This window comes from Pyxicephalus adspersus, chromosome 1 (genome assembly GCF_032062135.1).
Source record: "Pyxicephalus adspersus chromosome 1, UCB_Pads_2.0, whole genome shotgun sequence".
NCBI classification, from domain to species: domain Eukaryota; kingdom Metazoa; phylum Chordata; class Amphibia; order Anura; family Pyxicephalidae; genus Pyxicephalus; species Pyxicephalus adspersus.
In genome coordinates this window covers 110903937-110923008 of record NC_092858.1, presented here as the reverse complement: position 1 = coordinate 110923008, position 19072 = coordinate 110903937, and the positions used below count along the sequence as shown (strand labels likewise).

General features: G+C 37.9%; 1 protein-coding gene across 7 annotated transcripts in view; it reads left to right on the top strand.

Moving 5' to 3' along the window:
• CYB561D1 (cytochrome b561 family member D1) overlaps positions 1–19072 on the top strand; it is a 66643-nt gene that overhangs the window by 6836 nt on the left and 40735 nt on the right. For 3 of the 7 annotated variants that reach the window (XM_072423683.1, XM_072423706.1, XM_072423666.1), the window contains exons 2-3: positions 6220–6385; positions 8806–8948. In XM_072423683.1, the coding sequence (XP_072279784.1) occupies positions 6223–6385; positions 8806–8948 (306 nt within the window). In that variant the 5' untranslated portion in view covers positions 6220–6222. Of the gene's footprint in view, positions 1–6219; positions 6386–8805; positions 8949–19072 lie in introns of those variants that run through there. The other 4 variants (XM_072423700.1, XM_072423692.1, XM_072423675.1 and 1 more) reach the window with 3 other exon arrangements.

The following is a 19072-nucleotide window of genomic DNA, read 5'->3' as shown; positions in this document are numbered from 1 at the left end:
ATATTAAAACTTTTAAAAGTTTATAAACTGTGTTATGTTTTGCGGCTCCAGACTATTTTTCTTTAGTGGAAGAGGAGGCAAAATGGCTTTTTTGATAGTAAAGGTTGCTAAATGTTTTACATCTATATTTGAATTATCTAAACATTTGAACAGCACAAACATTTTTTTTAGGGCTAAGGGTAATATGTGTGCCATTTGAAAGAATGCTTTTTCAGGGGAACAGTGACTTTTAATGCAAGTTCGCCAGTGTAAAACTGCCGGGGATGTGCGGCTCCAGCAGCAAGATCATTTCTGTTACTAACTTCCACACGAATACGCCAGCGCCTGAAATGTAGTTGGTGAATTGAGCGAAGGCTTCCGATTTTGGATCACGAATACGAATGCGCAACCGAGCCTCCGATTTTGCTTGGTGAATCAGGGCCCATGACTTGAGCTGGAGGTTGAACCAAATTCTTCTTACTGATTTAAAAACTAAACAAAACATTAAAGGCAAGTAAACCACCTATTTTGGTGAAAATTCTTCTGAAGAAACACACCCCATGATTACACAGGAAGCGCAAAAATGTGTAATCAGAGGATGACTCATCAGAATGGAGTGTCAAAAGAAACGAGAAAAGGAAAATAAATTGAAAGTTTTACTGTGGAAAATAGCTAACCTAGAAACTGTACACATGCAGTCTATGGCATTTGAAGCAGAAAAGGATTTGCATCAGGCTGGACTATAACTTAAGGTTTTCATTGAGGAGAAAACGCAAAGAATTACCTTTCTCAGAACAAAATTGTTTTATTAAGAAGAAAACAAAAGCATATACAGTATATTAGCTTACGATGCCCAATGGACAAACTAAACACACAGCTAGAAATATGGCTACATGTATCCACAAATACTACACAGAACTTTATAATCTGCCAGATAACAACAGCAAAACCCAGAGTGTTGCTAGAAAAATGGTAATCAGGCAATATTTGAAAAATAGTACATTTTCTACCCTTTCAGAAGAGGAAGTGGAAGGGTTTGAACAACCGTTTATAGCCGAGGACTTACAATTAGCCATATCCCAAATGAAATCGGAAAAATCCAGGTTCAGATGGGTTCACATCCCTTTGCTACAAAACATACATATTTTGGTCCCAAATCTTTTGAAAGCAATAAATAGCCTGTCAGAGGATCCACCAATGTCTGATAGATGGCAGAAGCCAATAGTACTGTACTGCCAAAACCAGGGAAAGACACACAATATAGTACCGATTACAGACTGATCTCATTATTTAACATAGATGTTAAACTTTTAGCAAAAATCCTTAGTAATTGAATTATGACCTCTTTGTCCAGGGTAATTAATCTAGACCAAGTGGGTTTTATGCCAGAGTGCGAGACACGGGACAACACCATTAAGGCCATCAATGTTTTACATTGGATACAAGTAGGGAACGAGGAGGGGCGTTCCTATCAACTGCCGAGAAGGCTTTTGATATGGCGCCCTGGGATTACAGTACATGTTTGAGACACTTCAATATGTGGGTTTTCACAGGCATATGATGTCCTGGTTCAAATCTTTGTACCATGTACCCACAGCTAAGGTTACAATCAATGGGATATTTTTAGATAAAATAATATTAAACAATGGCACTAGACAAGGCTGCCAATTGTCCCCTTTACTATTAAACCTGGCTTTGGAGCCTTTTATTAGAGCAATTTATTTGAACTAGGTCATTAAGGAGTGTACAATAGGCAAGAAGGAATATAAAACAGTAGCCTATGCAGATGACCTGCTGTTTTTTTCTTACCCAACTCAAAACCTCATTACCAAATCTACTTCAGGAATTGGATAATTTTAGGAAAATTTCTCATTTCAAATTAATTATAATAAATCCGCTGTTCTAAATGTGTCTCTACCGCAACAGATGGCCCAGTCTTTACAACAAACCTCCTTTTTTTTTGAAAGCCAATAGTTTCCAATATTTAGGTATCCAAATTCCCAAACGAGTAACAGATTTATACAAATATAAATATGTACCTTTTTGGTTGGGCAGAGTGGTCATGGTTAAAATAAATACTCTTCCAGGAATGTTGTATATGTTCAGAACTATACCAGTTTTGGTTCCAACTAATTTTTTTAAGCACTTCTTGTAAGTTTTCTCTGGCAGGGCCGACCACCAAAGTTAAGCTATGCAATTGCCACTAAAGTTACAAGAGGCATGGAGTTCCCTAATGTTTATTAATATTGTCAAGCGATTGGACTGGCCAGGGTTCTAGACTTGAACTATCATTTGCACTGCAAGTATTGGGTGAATTTAGAAGGAACTTCAGTATCACCACTTTAGGGTTGACAGTTTGGCTAGACATATGGCCACAGTCTCTCCCCGCAACTCATCTCACCATAAGCAACGCACTTGTACTTTTTAAGAAAATAAATAGGAAAAGGGGAATAGCTTCCTCCCCAGGTTTACTGACAGCGCTGGTAGGAAATGCGGATCTTCAACAGAGATTAGATGGGTTGGACTCTGAAAACTCCACCAAAAATATCTGACTTTTTTACAGATTGGGTAAAAAAGTGGATAGGGCCGATTTGAAGGACTTGATAGCAGGAGATAGGAAGTTTCCTTGGTGGTCATATTTACAAATAAAGCGTTATATCAGAACAATAGACTCAAAGCTGAAATTGCCTCTATGACCATCATGTTTAAACAGTTATGCCTTGACCAATTACCTATACAACATTCCACCTTCCTTATTATCCCCAAAATCCGCCCCTACCTGTCCCCTGAGACCACCAAACTCCTTGTACATGCTCTTATCATTTCTCGTCTGGACTACTGTAACATCCTTCTCTCTGGTATTCCACTAACACGACTCTCTCCTCTACAATCTATTATGAATGCTGCAGCCAGACTCATCCATCCTTCCCTCCGCTCCTCTTCCGCTACATCTCTTTGTAGTTCTCTCCACTGGCTTCCTTTTCACCTTAGAATCAAATTTAAGCTCCTGTGCTTTGCCTTCAAATCCCTACACAGTTATTGTCCCACTTACATCTCTGACATGGTTAAAAAATACTCCCCCTGCCACTCTCTCCGCTCCTCCAATGACCTACTAATGACTTCCTCATTCATAACCTCATCACACGCACGGATACAAGACTTCTCTAGAGCTGCTCCAACTCTCTGGAATGGTCTTCCTCGTCCTATTCGGCTTGCTCCTACTATCTGCTCATTTAAAAGAGCACTCAAAACCCATTTTTTCAAACTTGCCTACCCGGCTTCTTCTGTCATTTGAAACCATCACTACTTCCCACACTACATATCTCCCATCCTTTTGTGTGTGAAATTCCCCCACCTACTAGATTGTAAGCTCTTCGGGGCAGGGTCCTCTCCTCCTGTATCACTGTCTGTATTAGTCTGTCATTTGCAATCCCTATTTAATGTACAGCGCTGCGTAATATGTTGGCGCTATATAAATCCTGTTTATTAATAATAATAATAATAATAATAATAATTATAATGTACTTAACCAATCTCTCACAAACTGGTATTATCATTATTAAACAGAATTTATATAGCGCTAACCTATCACGCAGCACTGTACATTAAATAGGGGGTTGCAAATGACAGAAAAAGTTTTAGAAAAACCTGAGAAAAATAATGAAATCTGATCTTTTCAGGTGATGAATGAGATAGGGCGTGCCTAATGGTGCACACGTGCTCCATTAGTACTAAGCTACAAGAAAATTTGTATAAGATACCAACCCATGGGTACTGGACACCAGATAAAATCCACAAATACTTCCCACAGAAACTGAATGTATGCTGGAGGTGCAAGTCAGATATTTGTACAATGACTCATATATGGTGGACTTGTCCCCAGATACAGAAGTTCTGGAGGGAAGTAACAAGTTTAAGTAAACAAATTACAGGTACAGCAATACTAATAAGACTGTTATTAGTTTTGGTTAGTTAACAGAAGATATTTAAAAGAATATTTGAGAAATATGGTACTTGTATATGGTACTGTATAGAAAGAGGCAGTTTTCGTGATAATCGTAGTTTTAATTTTATTGTATTGTTTATTTTAGCGCAATAACTAAACTTTAAAAATATTTATAAATGCAATCTGCTGTATAGATTGTACAACTATTGTTATAACCCATATATATATATAATAAATATATATAATATAATATATATATATATATATATCGGAATTTGCTTCCGTGTAATCTGTGTAATTGTTTTCTTCTTGTTTTATTTAATAAAGCTTTTAAGACTGGGAAAAAAAAACATGATTTCCATTTACATTAACCATTGTTATACAGTACCTCATAGCAGAAAATACTGCAATGGCTCGGATTTATTAAAGTTCTCCAAGATTGGAGAGAATACACTTTCACCAGTGAAAGCTGGGTAATCCAGCAAACCTGGAGTGGATTTCCTAAAAGTCATTAGCTATTTGTTAGCAAATGTTTCCAATCCTGGACCAGATCCATTCCAGGTTTGCTGGATCACCCAGCTTCACTGATGAAAGTGTATTCTCTCCAGCCTTGGAGAACTTTAATAAATCAGGACCAGTGTCTCTATCACCTTTCTTGTTATTTGCCGTCACTAAATAGTTTTAACGGAATTAGTATAAGCAATATATGTATTAAAAAACGTGATAAGATCACATGCTGTTTTAAGTCTTGAAAGGGTTATTGACGCATTTTTCAGACTTTATCTGCTTCAATATCAATCAATAACTGCTATTGTACGATATGCAAATATAACAACATACTCACAAATTTGATCAAATTTAAATTTCTATTTTGCTGTTAAACCAAATTTGACTCTTAAAATATACTTCACAATACAGCCCTATGAACTTGTGGTTTTGCAAAAATCTGTATCAAAATGTAATACAATGGCCACTGGTTTTGTTTAATTTTTACTACATGATATTTAAAATAATATACACCTGACGTAATCCACCCACTCTTTAAATGAAATGGTGTTAATATTTAAATGTTGCACATCTTGTATTGTATTGTTAAATTAAAAAAACTCAGATTTGATACATTTCCCTGTAAGTGCAAGTACCCTGTTGTCCGTCCTTTTTTCTTCTACTTGAAGATGACCTGTTTGATCCATTTTAACCCCTACTTAACCCTAATTGATGTAAGAATTACACTTATGATGCACTTTATTTGCATAATAAACATTTGAATAAACTATTTAGTAAGTTGCTATTTGTTTCGAAAAGTTATTGTCACCTTGACAAAATATTACATTCTGAGGTGGTTAGGTAGATTCCCTAAATTTAAAATCTATCATACTTTGAAAATGGGTGTGAGTATCATTACTGAAGAACCAATAACAAGCCCAAATACTGCTCTACAGAACATTTAGCAATAGTTCACTTAATCACTATGTGTCCTTGCATATTCAGCTTCAAATATCCTTTGCTGTCTATTCACACTGTTTTCTTCTGAAAACAGAACTCTTGCTTTACTATAAAAAATGGCTAACCTGATATTAAAATGATACTTCGCCTCCCACACACCATCAGACAACTATTTTAAAAAGATTTCCAGCATAAATAGGCTACAGAGTTTCCCTTTGTACAGGTTTCCTCTAGGCTGGGTCTACACGGACGTTTTTAAAAACGCATGTGATTGTTCCTACTGCGTTTATATCCTTTTTTATGCACTTTTATTAGCGTTTTAAAGTTTGCCTTTAAATTGCTGGAAAATGTCTATGATGCGTTTTCACCACATTTTAATTTTTAAACATTGCAAGCAACGTTAAAGAAAATACTCATGAACTTGCTTTAAGGAAACGTCCCGGTGTAGATTAGCCCATTGGAATGCATGGGAATTTCAAACATGGCCTTTTAAAGCCTCAGGTTAGACGCAGGGGAAAATGTCTGTGTACACTAAGCCTTAACCTCCCATATTCTTTAAGCACCACAAAAAAAAAAATCTCAAATGTTCTCAGCCATATATTCTAAACGCTGTCTGTTTTTTTAATTAATTTTATAAATAGGTTTATTGATTTTTTTTTTTAAGATTTCAAACACTTATGGTAAAAAAGTGAAGGCAAAAATCGTTATCAAAGTAATACTACCACTTGTCCACAGTCATGTCACACAACTATACAGAACACAATGTGTATGTTCTAAAAATAACTGCTTTAGTTTGGTATAACGTATATATTGAATAGCTGACCCTTATTTGTTTGTAAATGTTATAGGTAATGCCTGAGGCTTCAGTACCCTATACCCTATTTTGGGTAGATACCCCGGGAATACCAGATTTTTGGCTTTACCGATGTCTGCGCAGATTTATTGGATTCCTTGCACATATTCTAGCACTTGGGTTTACAGTCTTCTTGATAATTCTTGCTCGGCCTGGGACTAGTAAGTACTGATGCTTACTATGTGCTTTAAACATTACATAATTGTCAATAAATTTCTGTCTGGTACTTTTTTCATTTCTTTGAATAGAACCTATTAATGTCATAACTGTACTATAACTAAACATGGCCTGCTCTTGACAGCTTTACAGCACTGGGTCCCCCTTCCTATATGTATACCCTGTTTGCACATTTCCAGTAACAAAAACTCATATTATGCCTTTGCCAATCTACTAAAGATTCAAAAAAAAAATCCCAAACTATTTAATTTCTAAATGCAGAACCACTAGATTTGTTTAATAAACATTGTTTGCACTAATCAGACATTTCAGTGAAGGACGCACCTAACATTCTATCCAAATTTACCATTTAGTAGAAAAAAGGAGACTGTATCAAATACAAAGTACCAACTATATCTAAAATCTAATTCATTTAGGCTTAAAACACAGCAAACAATCTCATCAGTTTTGATTGTTTGTTTGGCCAAATTTTGAATAAATAGGAGAAGTACCATAAGAGAGAATATGATTTGTAAAATCAGGTAAACCTGAATTGTGCCAAGCCTTATTTGAACTGTAAATCTGAAGACGGAGAGGAAAGATAAGAAGAAGAAAAAAGAAGGCCCTTTAGGGGGGCACTCGGTTTTTGACTGATATGAATATTAGCTTCATTAACAATCAAAATATGTTAAGTTGCATACCATAGAACGTGAACTAAAAAAAAGCTCAAATACAGTGTTATCACAACATACCATTTGTATTTTTAATTTAAGCTTAAATAACTTTCTTTAAATTGTATATTCCTAAATATGATTAAAGATATATTACAAATCTCCTTTTTCAACGCATTTCGCCCATTTAGGCTTCCTCAGGGGATTTGGAGAAATGAGTAGCATAGTTTGGTGAGAAAGCCTGAACGGGTGAAACGCAGTATTAAAGTGGTAATAAAAATTACATCACAGTCTCCTAGATGCTTTATTTAACAGATGTCACTGGTGCTTTTCTACTAAGGACTAATGACTTCTAACTACTATTCACAAAAGGATGACAGAACCTTATCCAGTCTTCTGATGGGATCACATACCCTATAAAATAAAGTGTATTCTAAGTCTTTCTTTTGCAGTTTTGAAAAGAGTAAAGAATAGCTAGCATCCCTAGCAGGTTTTATTGCTACACCTAGTGGCAAGAGTCACCTTTTCTCTTTGTCCTAATGACCAATGTCACCTACAAATAATCAAGGTGATATCTATATTTATTTAAAAACTTAAATGAAAATGTACTTTTCCTAATAGCTTGGGGTATAAAACCTAGCTGTATTAACACAACATTTGTAACTGCTGCTATACATAGCCCCTGAACTTCTCTGGGCATTTATTAAAGGACTTTTAGGTTTCTGACCTATGAGTAAATGCCCTATAGTTAGGATTTTGGACACTAGGCAAATTCAGTCATAGACCAACCTAGTTTCTATATCAATGCACATACTATACAGGCATGGGAGTGGCAATCAGCAATCTAAATATAGTAAGGAATTCAGCTTAGTTTTTTCTTAGGGTGGTGGGACCTCACCCTCCATTTGTGCTGGATTAAGATGTTGATATTGAGGAGTATTCTATAGACATCTGCTTGGGGTATCACGTCAAGCCCCCTGACCCTGGACAATCACTTCAAAGCCTGTATTTACTTAATAATATACTGGACCCCTAGAAAGAGATGAGGCTATTACTGGCCTCAATGCCATATTCGTCCTCACTTTTGAATGTTTACTGCAGCATCGATCTGGTTTCTCATGTGGTAAACTGGATTCGCATATATATGCATTTTTTATAACCCCTTTAGTGTCTTACTGGATCCCTAGATTTGGAATGTCATTAATGTTTCACTCTTATGGTGTTAAGACCAAGGAATAGTTGCTTGAGATAAACAAATGTGCTCATCTTGGGCGAAAGTCTGATGTGTACAATGATCCTTTGATGTCGTTCATCTCCACTTATCAGGACCAACCACTGTGTTTTCCTATGAAATAGAGCACAGCAGGTTTCTGCTCCCTCTTCATTCTCACTCCCCTCTCTATAGAACAAAATGGTGCTGTATGTACAGCGCTAGTTCATTATCACAAAACATTGTTTCAAGTGGCAAATCTGAAATATTAAATTAACATTTGCATGAAGTTTTTTTTCAAGGAAAGCTTATTTCATCAGGACACATGCATTTATTGTTTAACAGTAAGAATCAGAAAAGATTAAACCTTCACAAAAAACACACAGAAGTGTCTTTAAATTACATCCAAGCGTGTTTTGAAAAATATGTAAAACATGTTTTGAAACATAAACCAAAGAAAAGAAAATGTGTCTTTTAAGGCAGAGAAAAAGGGAACTTAAAGTAGAAGTAAACTAAAAACAAAAAAAAAATACCTATAATCCAGCAGATCCCTCGATGGCGCTGGTCCTTCTTGCGATCCAGTCCTGCATCGTCCTGGGATTCCTTCTCCTTCCGGGTTCCCTCAACTTCTGCCAGAGATTAAGGCATGCGCAGAAGGAGCAGCCAGGACCTCTAGGGATGCGTGATGTAAGTATCCCAGGAGGCTCTGCACCCCCATTAAGTCTTGGTTGCCAATTTTATTCATGTTTTAATAAGGACATTAAAAGCTAAAAAGGCCAGTTTAATTTATGATTCAATGCAATTTTGTAGACAGTGTCCACTTCCCTAGGAATCAAATGAAATCTACAATAAAACATTAATTATATGAATTCCACAAATGTACATGAAAATTTTACATATACATTTACATTAACAAACAAAGAGTATCTTGGGAACCAAATGATTGCTGATTACAGGTAATTGCTCAGTAATGATACACACATGTGAAACAATCTTAGTGGTATGCGCTTTATCTAGTAACAAAAGTACTCATGATATTTATTAAAAGAATATCTCACCTGTTAGTATTTTCAGACGGCCACATCCTTATCAGATATATAAAAAAAAATATTCAGTGAAGCGGTGCTGGACATGTAAGTACCTTACACTGTACCCTCCGTTTACTTTAAACTCTCCAATATTAGCGCACAGGTTTATAGTCCCAGTAAGGTGATATATAAATCTTCTATTTGTTGACAATATAGTGATTTAATAAACAGATGCCCTCTATGTGTAGTGACCATCACAGTGAGAGACTTTCATTCCCATACAAAGTTCACTACCATTGCACAGACGTCACATTCCAAACATAGTGAAGCATCATCACCAGATTATTATGCCCACAAGTAAAAAAAAGTATATATAATCCTCACCACTTTCAATAAACTTCACAATTGTCCCAAAATATTCATCAATCAGTTTTGGCAGAAACAATCATAACTCCCTTCGCTTATTTAAAAGATGTTTACAAAGATTCCTAATGTAAAAATAAAGAGAGAGTTCATAAATATAAGCACGTTCTATCTTTTCACAATTTCCATGACACATTAGTGTAGGATGACTTGCGGTTTGGAGTTGATCGTTTAACATATATTCTCACCTGAGAGTGATGCCACCTATCTTATCCATCATAGCAATTTGATATTTGTGAAAGTAAAGTGCAATTGTGAAATTGTATATGTTGAATGATTTATACTTATTTGTCATTCACCTTCTATACTCCTGAGGAAGCAAACGGGGTTTCTATAGGAGTCGGGGTATAAGCTTGTGAGCTACCTTGGGTCTCTATGGGTAACCACAATATATAGGAGGGAATACAATGTAAAATTGCGCATTTGATATGTATAAAATGTTTTATGAAATTTTATCTTTATGTTGTTAATAAAAAATGAAACCATTTAAATAAAAATCTTTTTGGAATGTTTTATGCCACTTTAAAATCTCTAACAATGTAAAGATACTCTGTTAATGATGAAATTTGGGATGTGGCTTTGCATATAAAACACTTTACATCAGGGAGTCCAATTCAATTGATTTAAATAAAAGGAAAGAAAAAATATATATTTACATAATACCTTCTTTTTCCACACATAAATATTTTAAAGTTACCAATTGATTTTTTTAAACTTGTTTTCTATTTTTTGGTGTTAAGGCGATTTCTTGCTTATCCCAGATCAGGTTCCCTCTCTATCATGGCCTTTGATTTCAACGCGTTGGGAGTGCAACAACACACAAGCAGCTTAAGCATGCAGTTATATCACTTCTCTAAACTTTAATATCACATCGCAGTTTATATACTCCGACAACAAGGTGGAAGACACCTAGTAGTTAGTCAAAACCAAGAAACTTAAAAGTTTCAAAGTAAGAAGCCTCAAGGTAAGGATGGAGCAAATATTGACCTACTGATAAGGAGGATATAACTAGTTTCGACACAACTCAATTATCTGCAAAATATAGCAAAAAACACAAAAACAACTTAACTTCAAGACTCAGCAAAATTACATTCCTTACCCTTTCCCTTCCTTTTATCCTTAAACAAAGGATACCTACTTGACTTCATACCTTTGTTTCTTTACATGCAAATAAACAGCCTCAGGTTCGTCAGCATACATCACTCGAGGAAGCTGAATGATTCTTGATTTGCATATTGACAATAACAATTTTAGGGAGTCAGAGGGAGACAGTTAATACAAAAGTTATACAGGTCATGGGATAAACGTATGGTGTCATAGATATTGCTAAAGACTCTAAGCAGCATGCTGATAGGAGTGGAGACAGCAATCAAACAAGACTCTAACATATCCTGAGTACCATGCATATCAGATAAGCAAAAACTAGAACTCATATATTTCTTTGTCAAGACGTTCCCATATGTTACCCTGGAAATCAGTTAAGTCACTATACTCAAGTCTTCGCCAGTGCATAGACAGGGTAGAGTAATTCTTTAGGGTATAGCTTGTTTGGGAAAAAAAGAAGGGCACATCTTGAGGGTGATAGTGGCAAATTGTTGTGACCCATACAAGACAGAATATGATAATCAGGGCTCCAAAACTGCAGACAAGCAACCGGACTGGTACTCGTGGATCAAGAAGCTTCATCCTGGTGCTGAAACAGTGGTGTCTTTTTCACTCTTGAGGCATGTATCCAGGTGGGTCCTCCACTGCTCAGCACGGCTGTTCTAGTAATGGCTTGCACGGTGACCAGAGGTCCAATGGGCTGATCCATGGATTTGTGCTTATGCAGAGCTTTAACCAACACTACGTCTCCGGGCTTGAATGGGTGCGTTGTTTGATCTGTAGGGAGAGGAAAAGAAAGAGGTATCTCAGTAGTTGCTGTTTAATTTTTCAATAAGTTTAGCTACATATTGGTCTTAGATTTGTTGGAGATCCCCGGGTAAAAAAATTAAAGAGTCTTTAGCCCAGGGGTGGGAAAAGGTCTTCCCATTAAAATTTCAAAAGGTGACAGCCTATTAACTGGGTTGGGTGTCATTCTTATTTCAGCTACTGCGGCTGGTAGGTATTGGTCCCACTTATGGAATCTCCCTCCAGTTGCTTTTCTAAGTTTGTATTACAATGTCCTATTTATCCTTTGTACTACTCCAGCACTCTGGGGGTAATATGGGATGTGGAACTTCCATTCTTTGTTCATCATTTTTGAAATCTCCTGTGTGACTTTAGAAGTGAATAGAGTACCATTGTCTGAGCTTATTGTTACTGGGCATCCAAATCTGGGGATGATCTCCTTGCATAGTATTTTACCTACTGTCCTTGCATTTTCTTTCCTGACTACAAAAGCTTCTACCCATCTGCTGAATATATCTGTAATCACTAACATTATCTGACATCCGTTGTAAGCCTTTGGCATGTGTGTAAAGTCAATTTGTAACTCTTGAAATGGACCCTGTGGAGGTAAAAAATAGTCATGTTGTCCTGTTTTCTTCCCTTGCACATTATTTCCTTTCTTAGACAGTGGGAAAGTATGGCTTGCGTGTGTTCCTTTAAATTTTGGGCACAAAAGCGCTGTTTTTTTTCTTGTGTTGTGGTCTTAATGCTTTTGTGTCCTATACCATGGATTTGAAAAACAATGAGGGGTACTGCTATCTGGGGTAGCCCTACTATCCTTCCTTTTGACCTGATTCCAAAGCAATCTAAGGTTAATCCTTCCTTTTCCCAGAATTCAAAGTCCTGTGGGGTGGCAAAGGACTGTAATTGTGTTAGAAGTGTGTTGGCTTCAGTGGAAGCTGGGATGGCGAACAGAAGTGTGTTGGGGGGGGGGGAAGGGTGCTATTGATGGGTGTGGTAGACCGAGCAGTGGCTTTGGCATGAAAATCTGTTGCCCCTGGCATCGAAGAAATTGGAAGAAGTGTGTGTGCTTCACATTTAACAATGGTTATTTGATTAGGGAGGTGAATTTCAGTGATACATGAGTGTGACTCTGGCACTTCATCCTCTGGCCCTTTAAGACCTAGGAGGGCATTGAGCACAGCGTCAGGAGCGCTGGTAGCAGGAGCATATTTTACACTTAATCCTGCAGTGGATGTTAGGATAACTTCATAACCGGACAACCGTTGTGCTGTTATGTGTTGGGTGGTTACATTCCTAAGCAAGTGTAGTACAGCATGGGATGTGTAAAGTATCATCTCGTGACCCAAAGTTAGAAATGGGACACTTTCTACAGCAATTGCGCACGCTGCCAGCACACTCAGACAGGCTGGCATGCCTTGCACAGTAACAGGCAATGTCTTAGAGACATAGGCCACAGGCCTCAATTCACCTCCATGCATCTAAGCAGGCACAGCAGCCATGGTTTTACAATACTCTCTTGCATACAATACAAATGGTACATTAAAAAATTTGTTATTCCCAATGCAGGGGCAGAGGTCAGGGATTCTTTTAGCATCAAATATGCCTTAGTCATTTCATCAGACCAGTGAATGTTGTTAGGGGCACTGGGGGTGGTACTAGGACGGAGCTGTGAGCCCCAATACGAGAAGTCAGGGATCCAGTGTCTGCAAAAATTGATCATTCCAAAAAAGCTGAGCAGCTGTTTCTTTGTGGGCAAGGCAGACTGGTAATGAATGGCATGTACACGGCTGGGGGCTAGCAGGATCCTGGGACTCCGGGATCCTGGAGTTAAAAGCATTCCCAAGAATGTGACCTGTTGCAGACAAAACTAAACCTTTTTCTGCGACACCCTTTGTCTCCCTTTTCCAGAAAACACAACAATGACACCGTGTCCCTCTGACATGCCTCCTGAGAGGGGCTACTGTACATAACAATAAAGTGGAACCATGCTGCCGCTGCCAGTTGGCAAGAGTCTGCTGGAGAGCAATTGAGAAGACTGCCGGGGAGTCAACAAAGCCCTGGGGCAAGCGGCACCAGGTACATTGTTGTCCCTTGAAAATAAAAGCCATAAGGGGCTGAGTCTCGGGTGACAATGGTATTGAGAAAAATACATTGGCCAAATCAATAACATTGAAAAATTTGGTCTCGGGAGGTACTGCTGTAAGGATGGTACTAAGATCTGACATGACCGTTGTTAGGGGTGTGATTGATTGCTCTGAGATCCTGGATTGCTCTGAGATTTACTGGAGTATTATATGGAGAGCAGGTTCTCTTAAGTATGTCATGCTGGCAGGAAAGATTGAATCATGGGTGCTAAGGAATTTTCCTTGCCTTTAGTTAAAGGCTACTGCTTTTGGTATATTGGTGTATTTGGTTTTGTAAGTGCTGTATATGGGGTGCAGTCCAGGAATCCCACGTCATATGGTCCGGTGGACCATGTGCTGTCAGGAACTGGAAAATCTAATGAGGGCAGTTGCAAGGTTGTATTGACATTGATCCCTCCCTTTGGGTCAACAACCAGTGACATTCCCAGAGATACCATCAGGTCTCTTCCTAACAGGTTAACTGGACAACTAGGTAATGCCTTGAATGAGTGATGTGTAATGTATTCTCCATGTACTGTACATATTGGAATATGAGGTGTGTATCTTGTAGGGGTGATGACGTTTATTCCCACAAAGGGCCCACCAGGTGTAGATGGCTTTGAGCAGGATCAGGGGACAGAACACGTCGCTCCTGTATCTACTAAGAAGTCTATCAGGAATTGTCCTACTTCTAATGTGATTATTGGGTTCATCAGCCTGGTCAGAGATCTCTAACATAGTGGTGGTGGAGTCCCTGTACATTCGGACAACTTAGGCAGCTCAAAACATCCTGCAGCATCCTTTGTCAATAACTGGGCAAAAATGTTTGGGGCATCTAAATTGCTCCAGTTGTCAATAATCATTTGGTAGTGCGCCCATGTTCAGGAATCATTCCATTATTCAGTGACTGAGTAAATACTATACTCAGATCTCCTCCTAATCCTAAACCTGCTTCTTCCTTCCACACTTTCCTAAACCCTCTAGCATATTCACTTACAGTTTCTCCTGGCTTTTGCTTGCTTGCATGCTAATGCAGTGGCCATGGATTTTCATATCTCCGTGTAATCTTACAAACTCAGTGTTTAACTCTTCCCATAACTTTTTATAGTGTGCTTCAGTTATAAGGGGATAATCATTTACGTTTGTTTGTTCAGGAGTTGGGATGGCCAGGGTTGGTATGTTGCTCGATTAGAAAGGCACATCCCCAATATACAACTGATATGAAATTTAGAGACAGACAGTGGGAATGGATTGCAACATTTTAAGTTCTCCGTTACATTTTTCAGGTGTGATGTAAAGGGGTCAGAGTAGTAATCTCCTGCTCTACAGTTAACAAAAGGTTATAGGGGGCATCCCTGTTGTCAGGTTTCTGGGACACTTTTATATGTTTCTTTACATGTTTCATATAGGGGTCTTTAGGTTCCTCTGGGTTATTCCCCTTATGGGAATATCCCATAGTTGCAGTATAAATTACAGTATAAATATCAGACATTATTACAGAGTTATTGTTAGTTCAGTTGGTAGCTGCAGTGCTCGCTGACGTCCTGTTCCCAGGACCGCTTACCAAAACGCAGCTTAGGTCACGTTACTGCTTGCCCGAGGCAACCACAGCAGTGAGGATTGACCCAACCTCACCTTGGCAACCAGATTAGTACACAAACTTATATACAATATTTCTTATACTTCTATATCATGCAACAAAATTCTTATACTCTATAAATTAAACAGAGGCCACAAGTGTGCACAAATTCAATAAAAGATTTCCCAAATCTTCCTAAGGACCCAGTCCTTTTATGAGGGAGTCTACACTGTCACAGTGCTTAGGTTCGTAACATATCTACAGGGACACGGGAGGGCAGAGGTAGAAAAGAAAATTTCTACTTACCCGATCCTTTTACCCTGGTCCTTTTAAATATCCCACTTCTGACGCCAAACTGTTAAGGCGATTTCTTGCGGATCCCAAATCAGGTTCCCTCTCTATTGTGGCCTTTGTTTTCAATAACAAGAAACTTAATTAACAACTTCGCTGAGCAAGATGTTTCAAGGTAAGGAGCCTCAAGGTAAAGATGGAGAAAATATTGACCTACTGATAAGGAGGATATAACTAGTTTTGACACAACTCAATTATCTGCAAAATATAGCAAATAAAACACAAAAACAACTTACCTTCACAACTCAGCAAAATTTCATTCCTTACATTTGGGCTTTTGTATTGGTATTGTCAGGACTGTGGAGTCAGAGTTTGGAGTCGAGGAGTCAGGGACAATTTTGGGTACCTGGAGTTGGAGTCAATAAAAATGTGCGGACTCTGACTCCTGATAAATTTAAATTATAATAAAAAAATACAGCAAGTTCAAATGTCCTATTTCACAAACAATAGTCATAATTAGGTACTTCCCGTAAGAATAAAGCCCAGTGCATAGTTGTATTTTTACTGGTGTGAAGTTCAGCTGAGCTAATATACAACCTGACATTTACATTATTGTAATCTGAATTATGTTCATTACAAAAAGTATTTTCATTTTATTTCAGATATAATGTGTTTAACAAGTTCATTTGAGTGTAAACAAGTGTAATGATATACCGTATTTTTGCCGTATAAGACGCACTTTTTCTTCCCCAAAACTGGGGGGGAAAAGTTGGTGCGTCTTACACGACAAATGTGTTATAAAATAGTTAAAATAAGATACTCACCCGATACCCGATCCTGCGTGTGTCTCCTCTCCTCACTGGCTGCAGCGTGTGTCTCCTGGCTGCAGTGCAGAGCGAAAGAAGCCGGCACAGCGCCCCCTGCGGATCCCTGCCCTAACTGCCGTACAGTGGAAAAAAAGGTAAGAACTGCAACAGAGTGATCAGAAGGGGAATTTGAATGGCACAGAGTGATCAGAAGGGGAATTTGAATGGCACAGAGTGATCAGAAGGGGAATTTGAATGGCANNNGCACAAAGTGATCAGAAAGGGAATTTGAATGGCACATGAGTGATCAGAAGGGGAATACCGGTATGAATGGCACATGAGTGATCAAAAGGGGAATAATCTTTCAGAATCTTTTTTTTCTAAATTGTCCTCCTTTAAAATTGGGTGTGTCTTATATTCGGGAGCGTCTTATACGGCAAAAAATACGGTATGTGTAGATGAGTGCTATGGCCTGATGTGTGTTCAGGTGTCCTGTCTGCACTCTCCATATATGCTCCCATCCAGGGGTGAACTTTAACATAATTTTGCACAACACCTAACAGTAGGAAGTAGGTTAAGTGCCCCACTGGTCCTGGAGCATCCCACTGCCCTGTCTTCAGCAGAAGATCAGCAAACAAAGATAAAGGCAGCAGCATCTGCTCAACTTCCTCTGTCTGCTAAAAGAGCTTAGAAGAACATGGAGGAACAGCTTTTTGGATTCAACAGTAAGTGTTCATGTTTATTTTAAAACTGCATGGCTGCTTGTGTGTACTATGATGGAAGGCTGTGTGCATGTTTCTGGATACAACTGCAGGGCTATGTGTATGGTTGTATGTATGGTGCAGGAATGTATGAATGTTTGTGTATAGTGCATATTGTGTGTATGTTGTATGTGTATGAGTAAAATGTAGGGCTCTGTGTTGTGTGTATAGTATATATGTTTGTGCATGTTTTTCTGTATAGGACAAATTAGGTCTAAGTTTAGTGCAGGGCTATAACATATTTGTGTGTATAGTACTGTGTTGTATGTATGTTGCATTAGTGCAGGACTATGTGTATGTTTGTATTTAAATCAAAGAACATGCTAGTTAGTATAACATATTTTATATTTATATTTTAGTGAAAGCGACACCCCATTCACAATGGCAAAAAGTCTGTCAACAAACACGATAAAGTCTGCTGTTTATGAGCAACTAAAGTGTTGGAAGTTGTGAATGAGAACGAAATCAATGAAAATATTCCATCTACTTCTGGGATAAAAATTGTTCAGAAATCTACTGGAGACCAAACACACTTTGTATTCACACAGATTCTTTATATTTGAAGTTACCATACCAATGACACCAGAAAAATTCAAAAACCACATTATTGAAATGGTAGTAAAGAATAGTGTACCACTGTCCTTTTCACAGCCAGCATTTTTAGGCCTAAATGGAAAAATGAACCAATTTAAGTTTGACCAACCTCTTTGTTAACATATGGCCTTATCCCAAAATTATCAACACAAGAAAAATCTGAGGAATTAGCTCAGTAGAAAGGACTTTTAAGGCCAACAATAATAAGTTATCCAATTATATAAAAAACATAACTTTATTTGAGATACATTAAAAACATTAACATTAAAAATGTGCAATAAACATGAACAAGATATTCCATTCCTCGGTTACCCAATCCTTGGGGCATACCCTGCTGTTTTTCGATGCGTTTCACGGATAAATCTGCTTCTTCAGTAAAAGAGAGGACAGAAATATCTGATTCCTGCAGCATATAAAGCCCCACCTGAAACAGGTAAAAGCAGGCAAGGACAGCAGCACTTTTGGACTATAGTTTAAACAGTAAAAATAGGGTATTTGTATTTATAATCAGCACAGTAGTCCTCCTTTCAACTTATTCCCCAGTGTTTCCATTGCTTATGGTAACCCTTTAGTTTTTTCGTTTTAATATGCAGTTTTTCTAACCAAGGATAACCAAGTGTCAGAGGTTACATCCAATGCAATACTCTTCTATTTCATGTCCCGCTGCCGTCTACACACAACCGCAAGCGGCATCCCCATGTGGACGTCTACACAAAACGGTAAGTGACGTCCCCACGTGGGGACGCCTCTTGCGGTTGTGAGTTGATGGCAGCGGGATATGAAATAGAAGAGTATTGCATCAGATGTAACCTCTTTCTGACACCTGGTTATCCTTGGTTGGAAATACTGAATAATAAAACAAAAAACTTCAGGCTTACCATGAGCCCTTTTTTACTGAGCTAATTCCCCAGATTTTTCTTGTGTTCTAAATAAAGAAATCGCTAAAAAACTTGGTGTTTCTCTGGAAAGAGAAAGCATAGAGAAACCTATAATTGAAGAGGCCAAATGTAAAAAGGAAAAACTACAAAAAGGTCTGAAGGGACATTTTGTCTTCATAGAAATGGATGCATGCACACGTCACAGAGTCAATTATTTTGCTATTAATGTTAAAATTGTTGATGAAAATAATAAAACAATGGAACCTTGGGAGTAAAGGACACCCAGGCACATCACACAAGTGACTATCTTCAGAAGTTAGTGGAGGATGTTCTAGAAGATTTTGAAATTAAAAAGGAACAGATCCTATGTATTGTGACAGATGATGCTTCTAATATGTTGAGCACAATAGGGAAAATGAAGAAAGTAAATGAAGA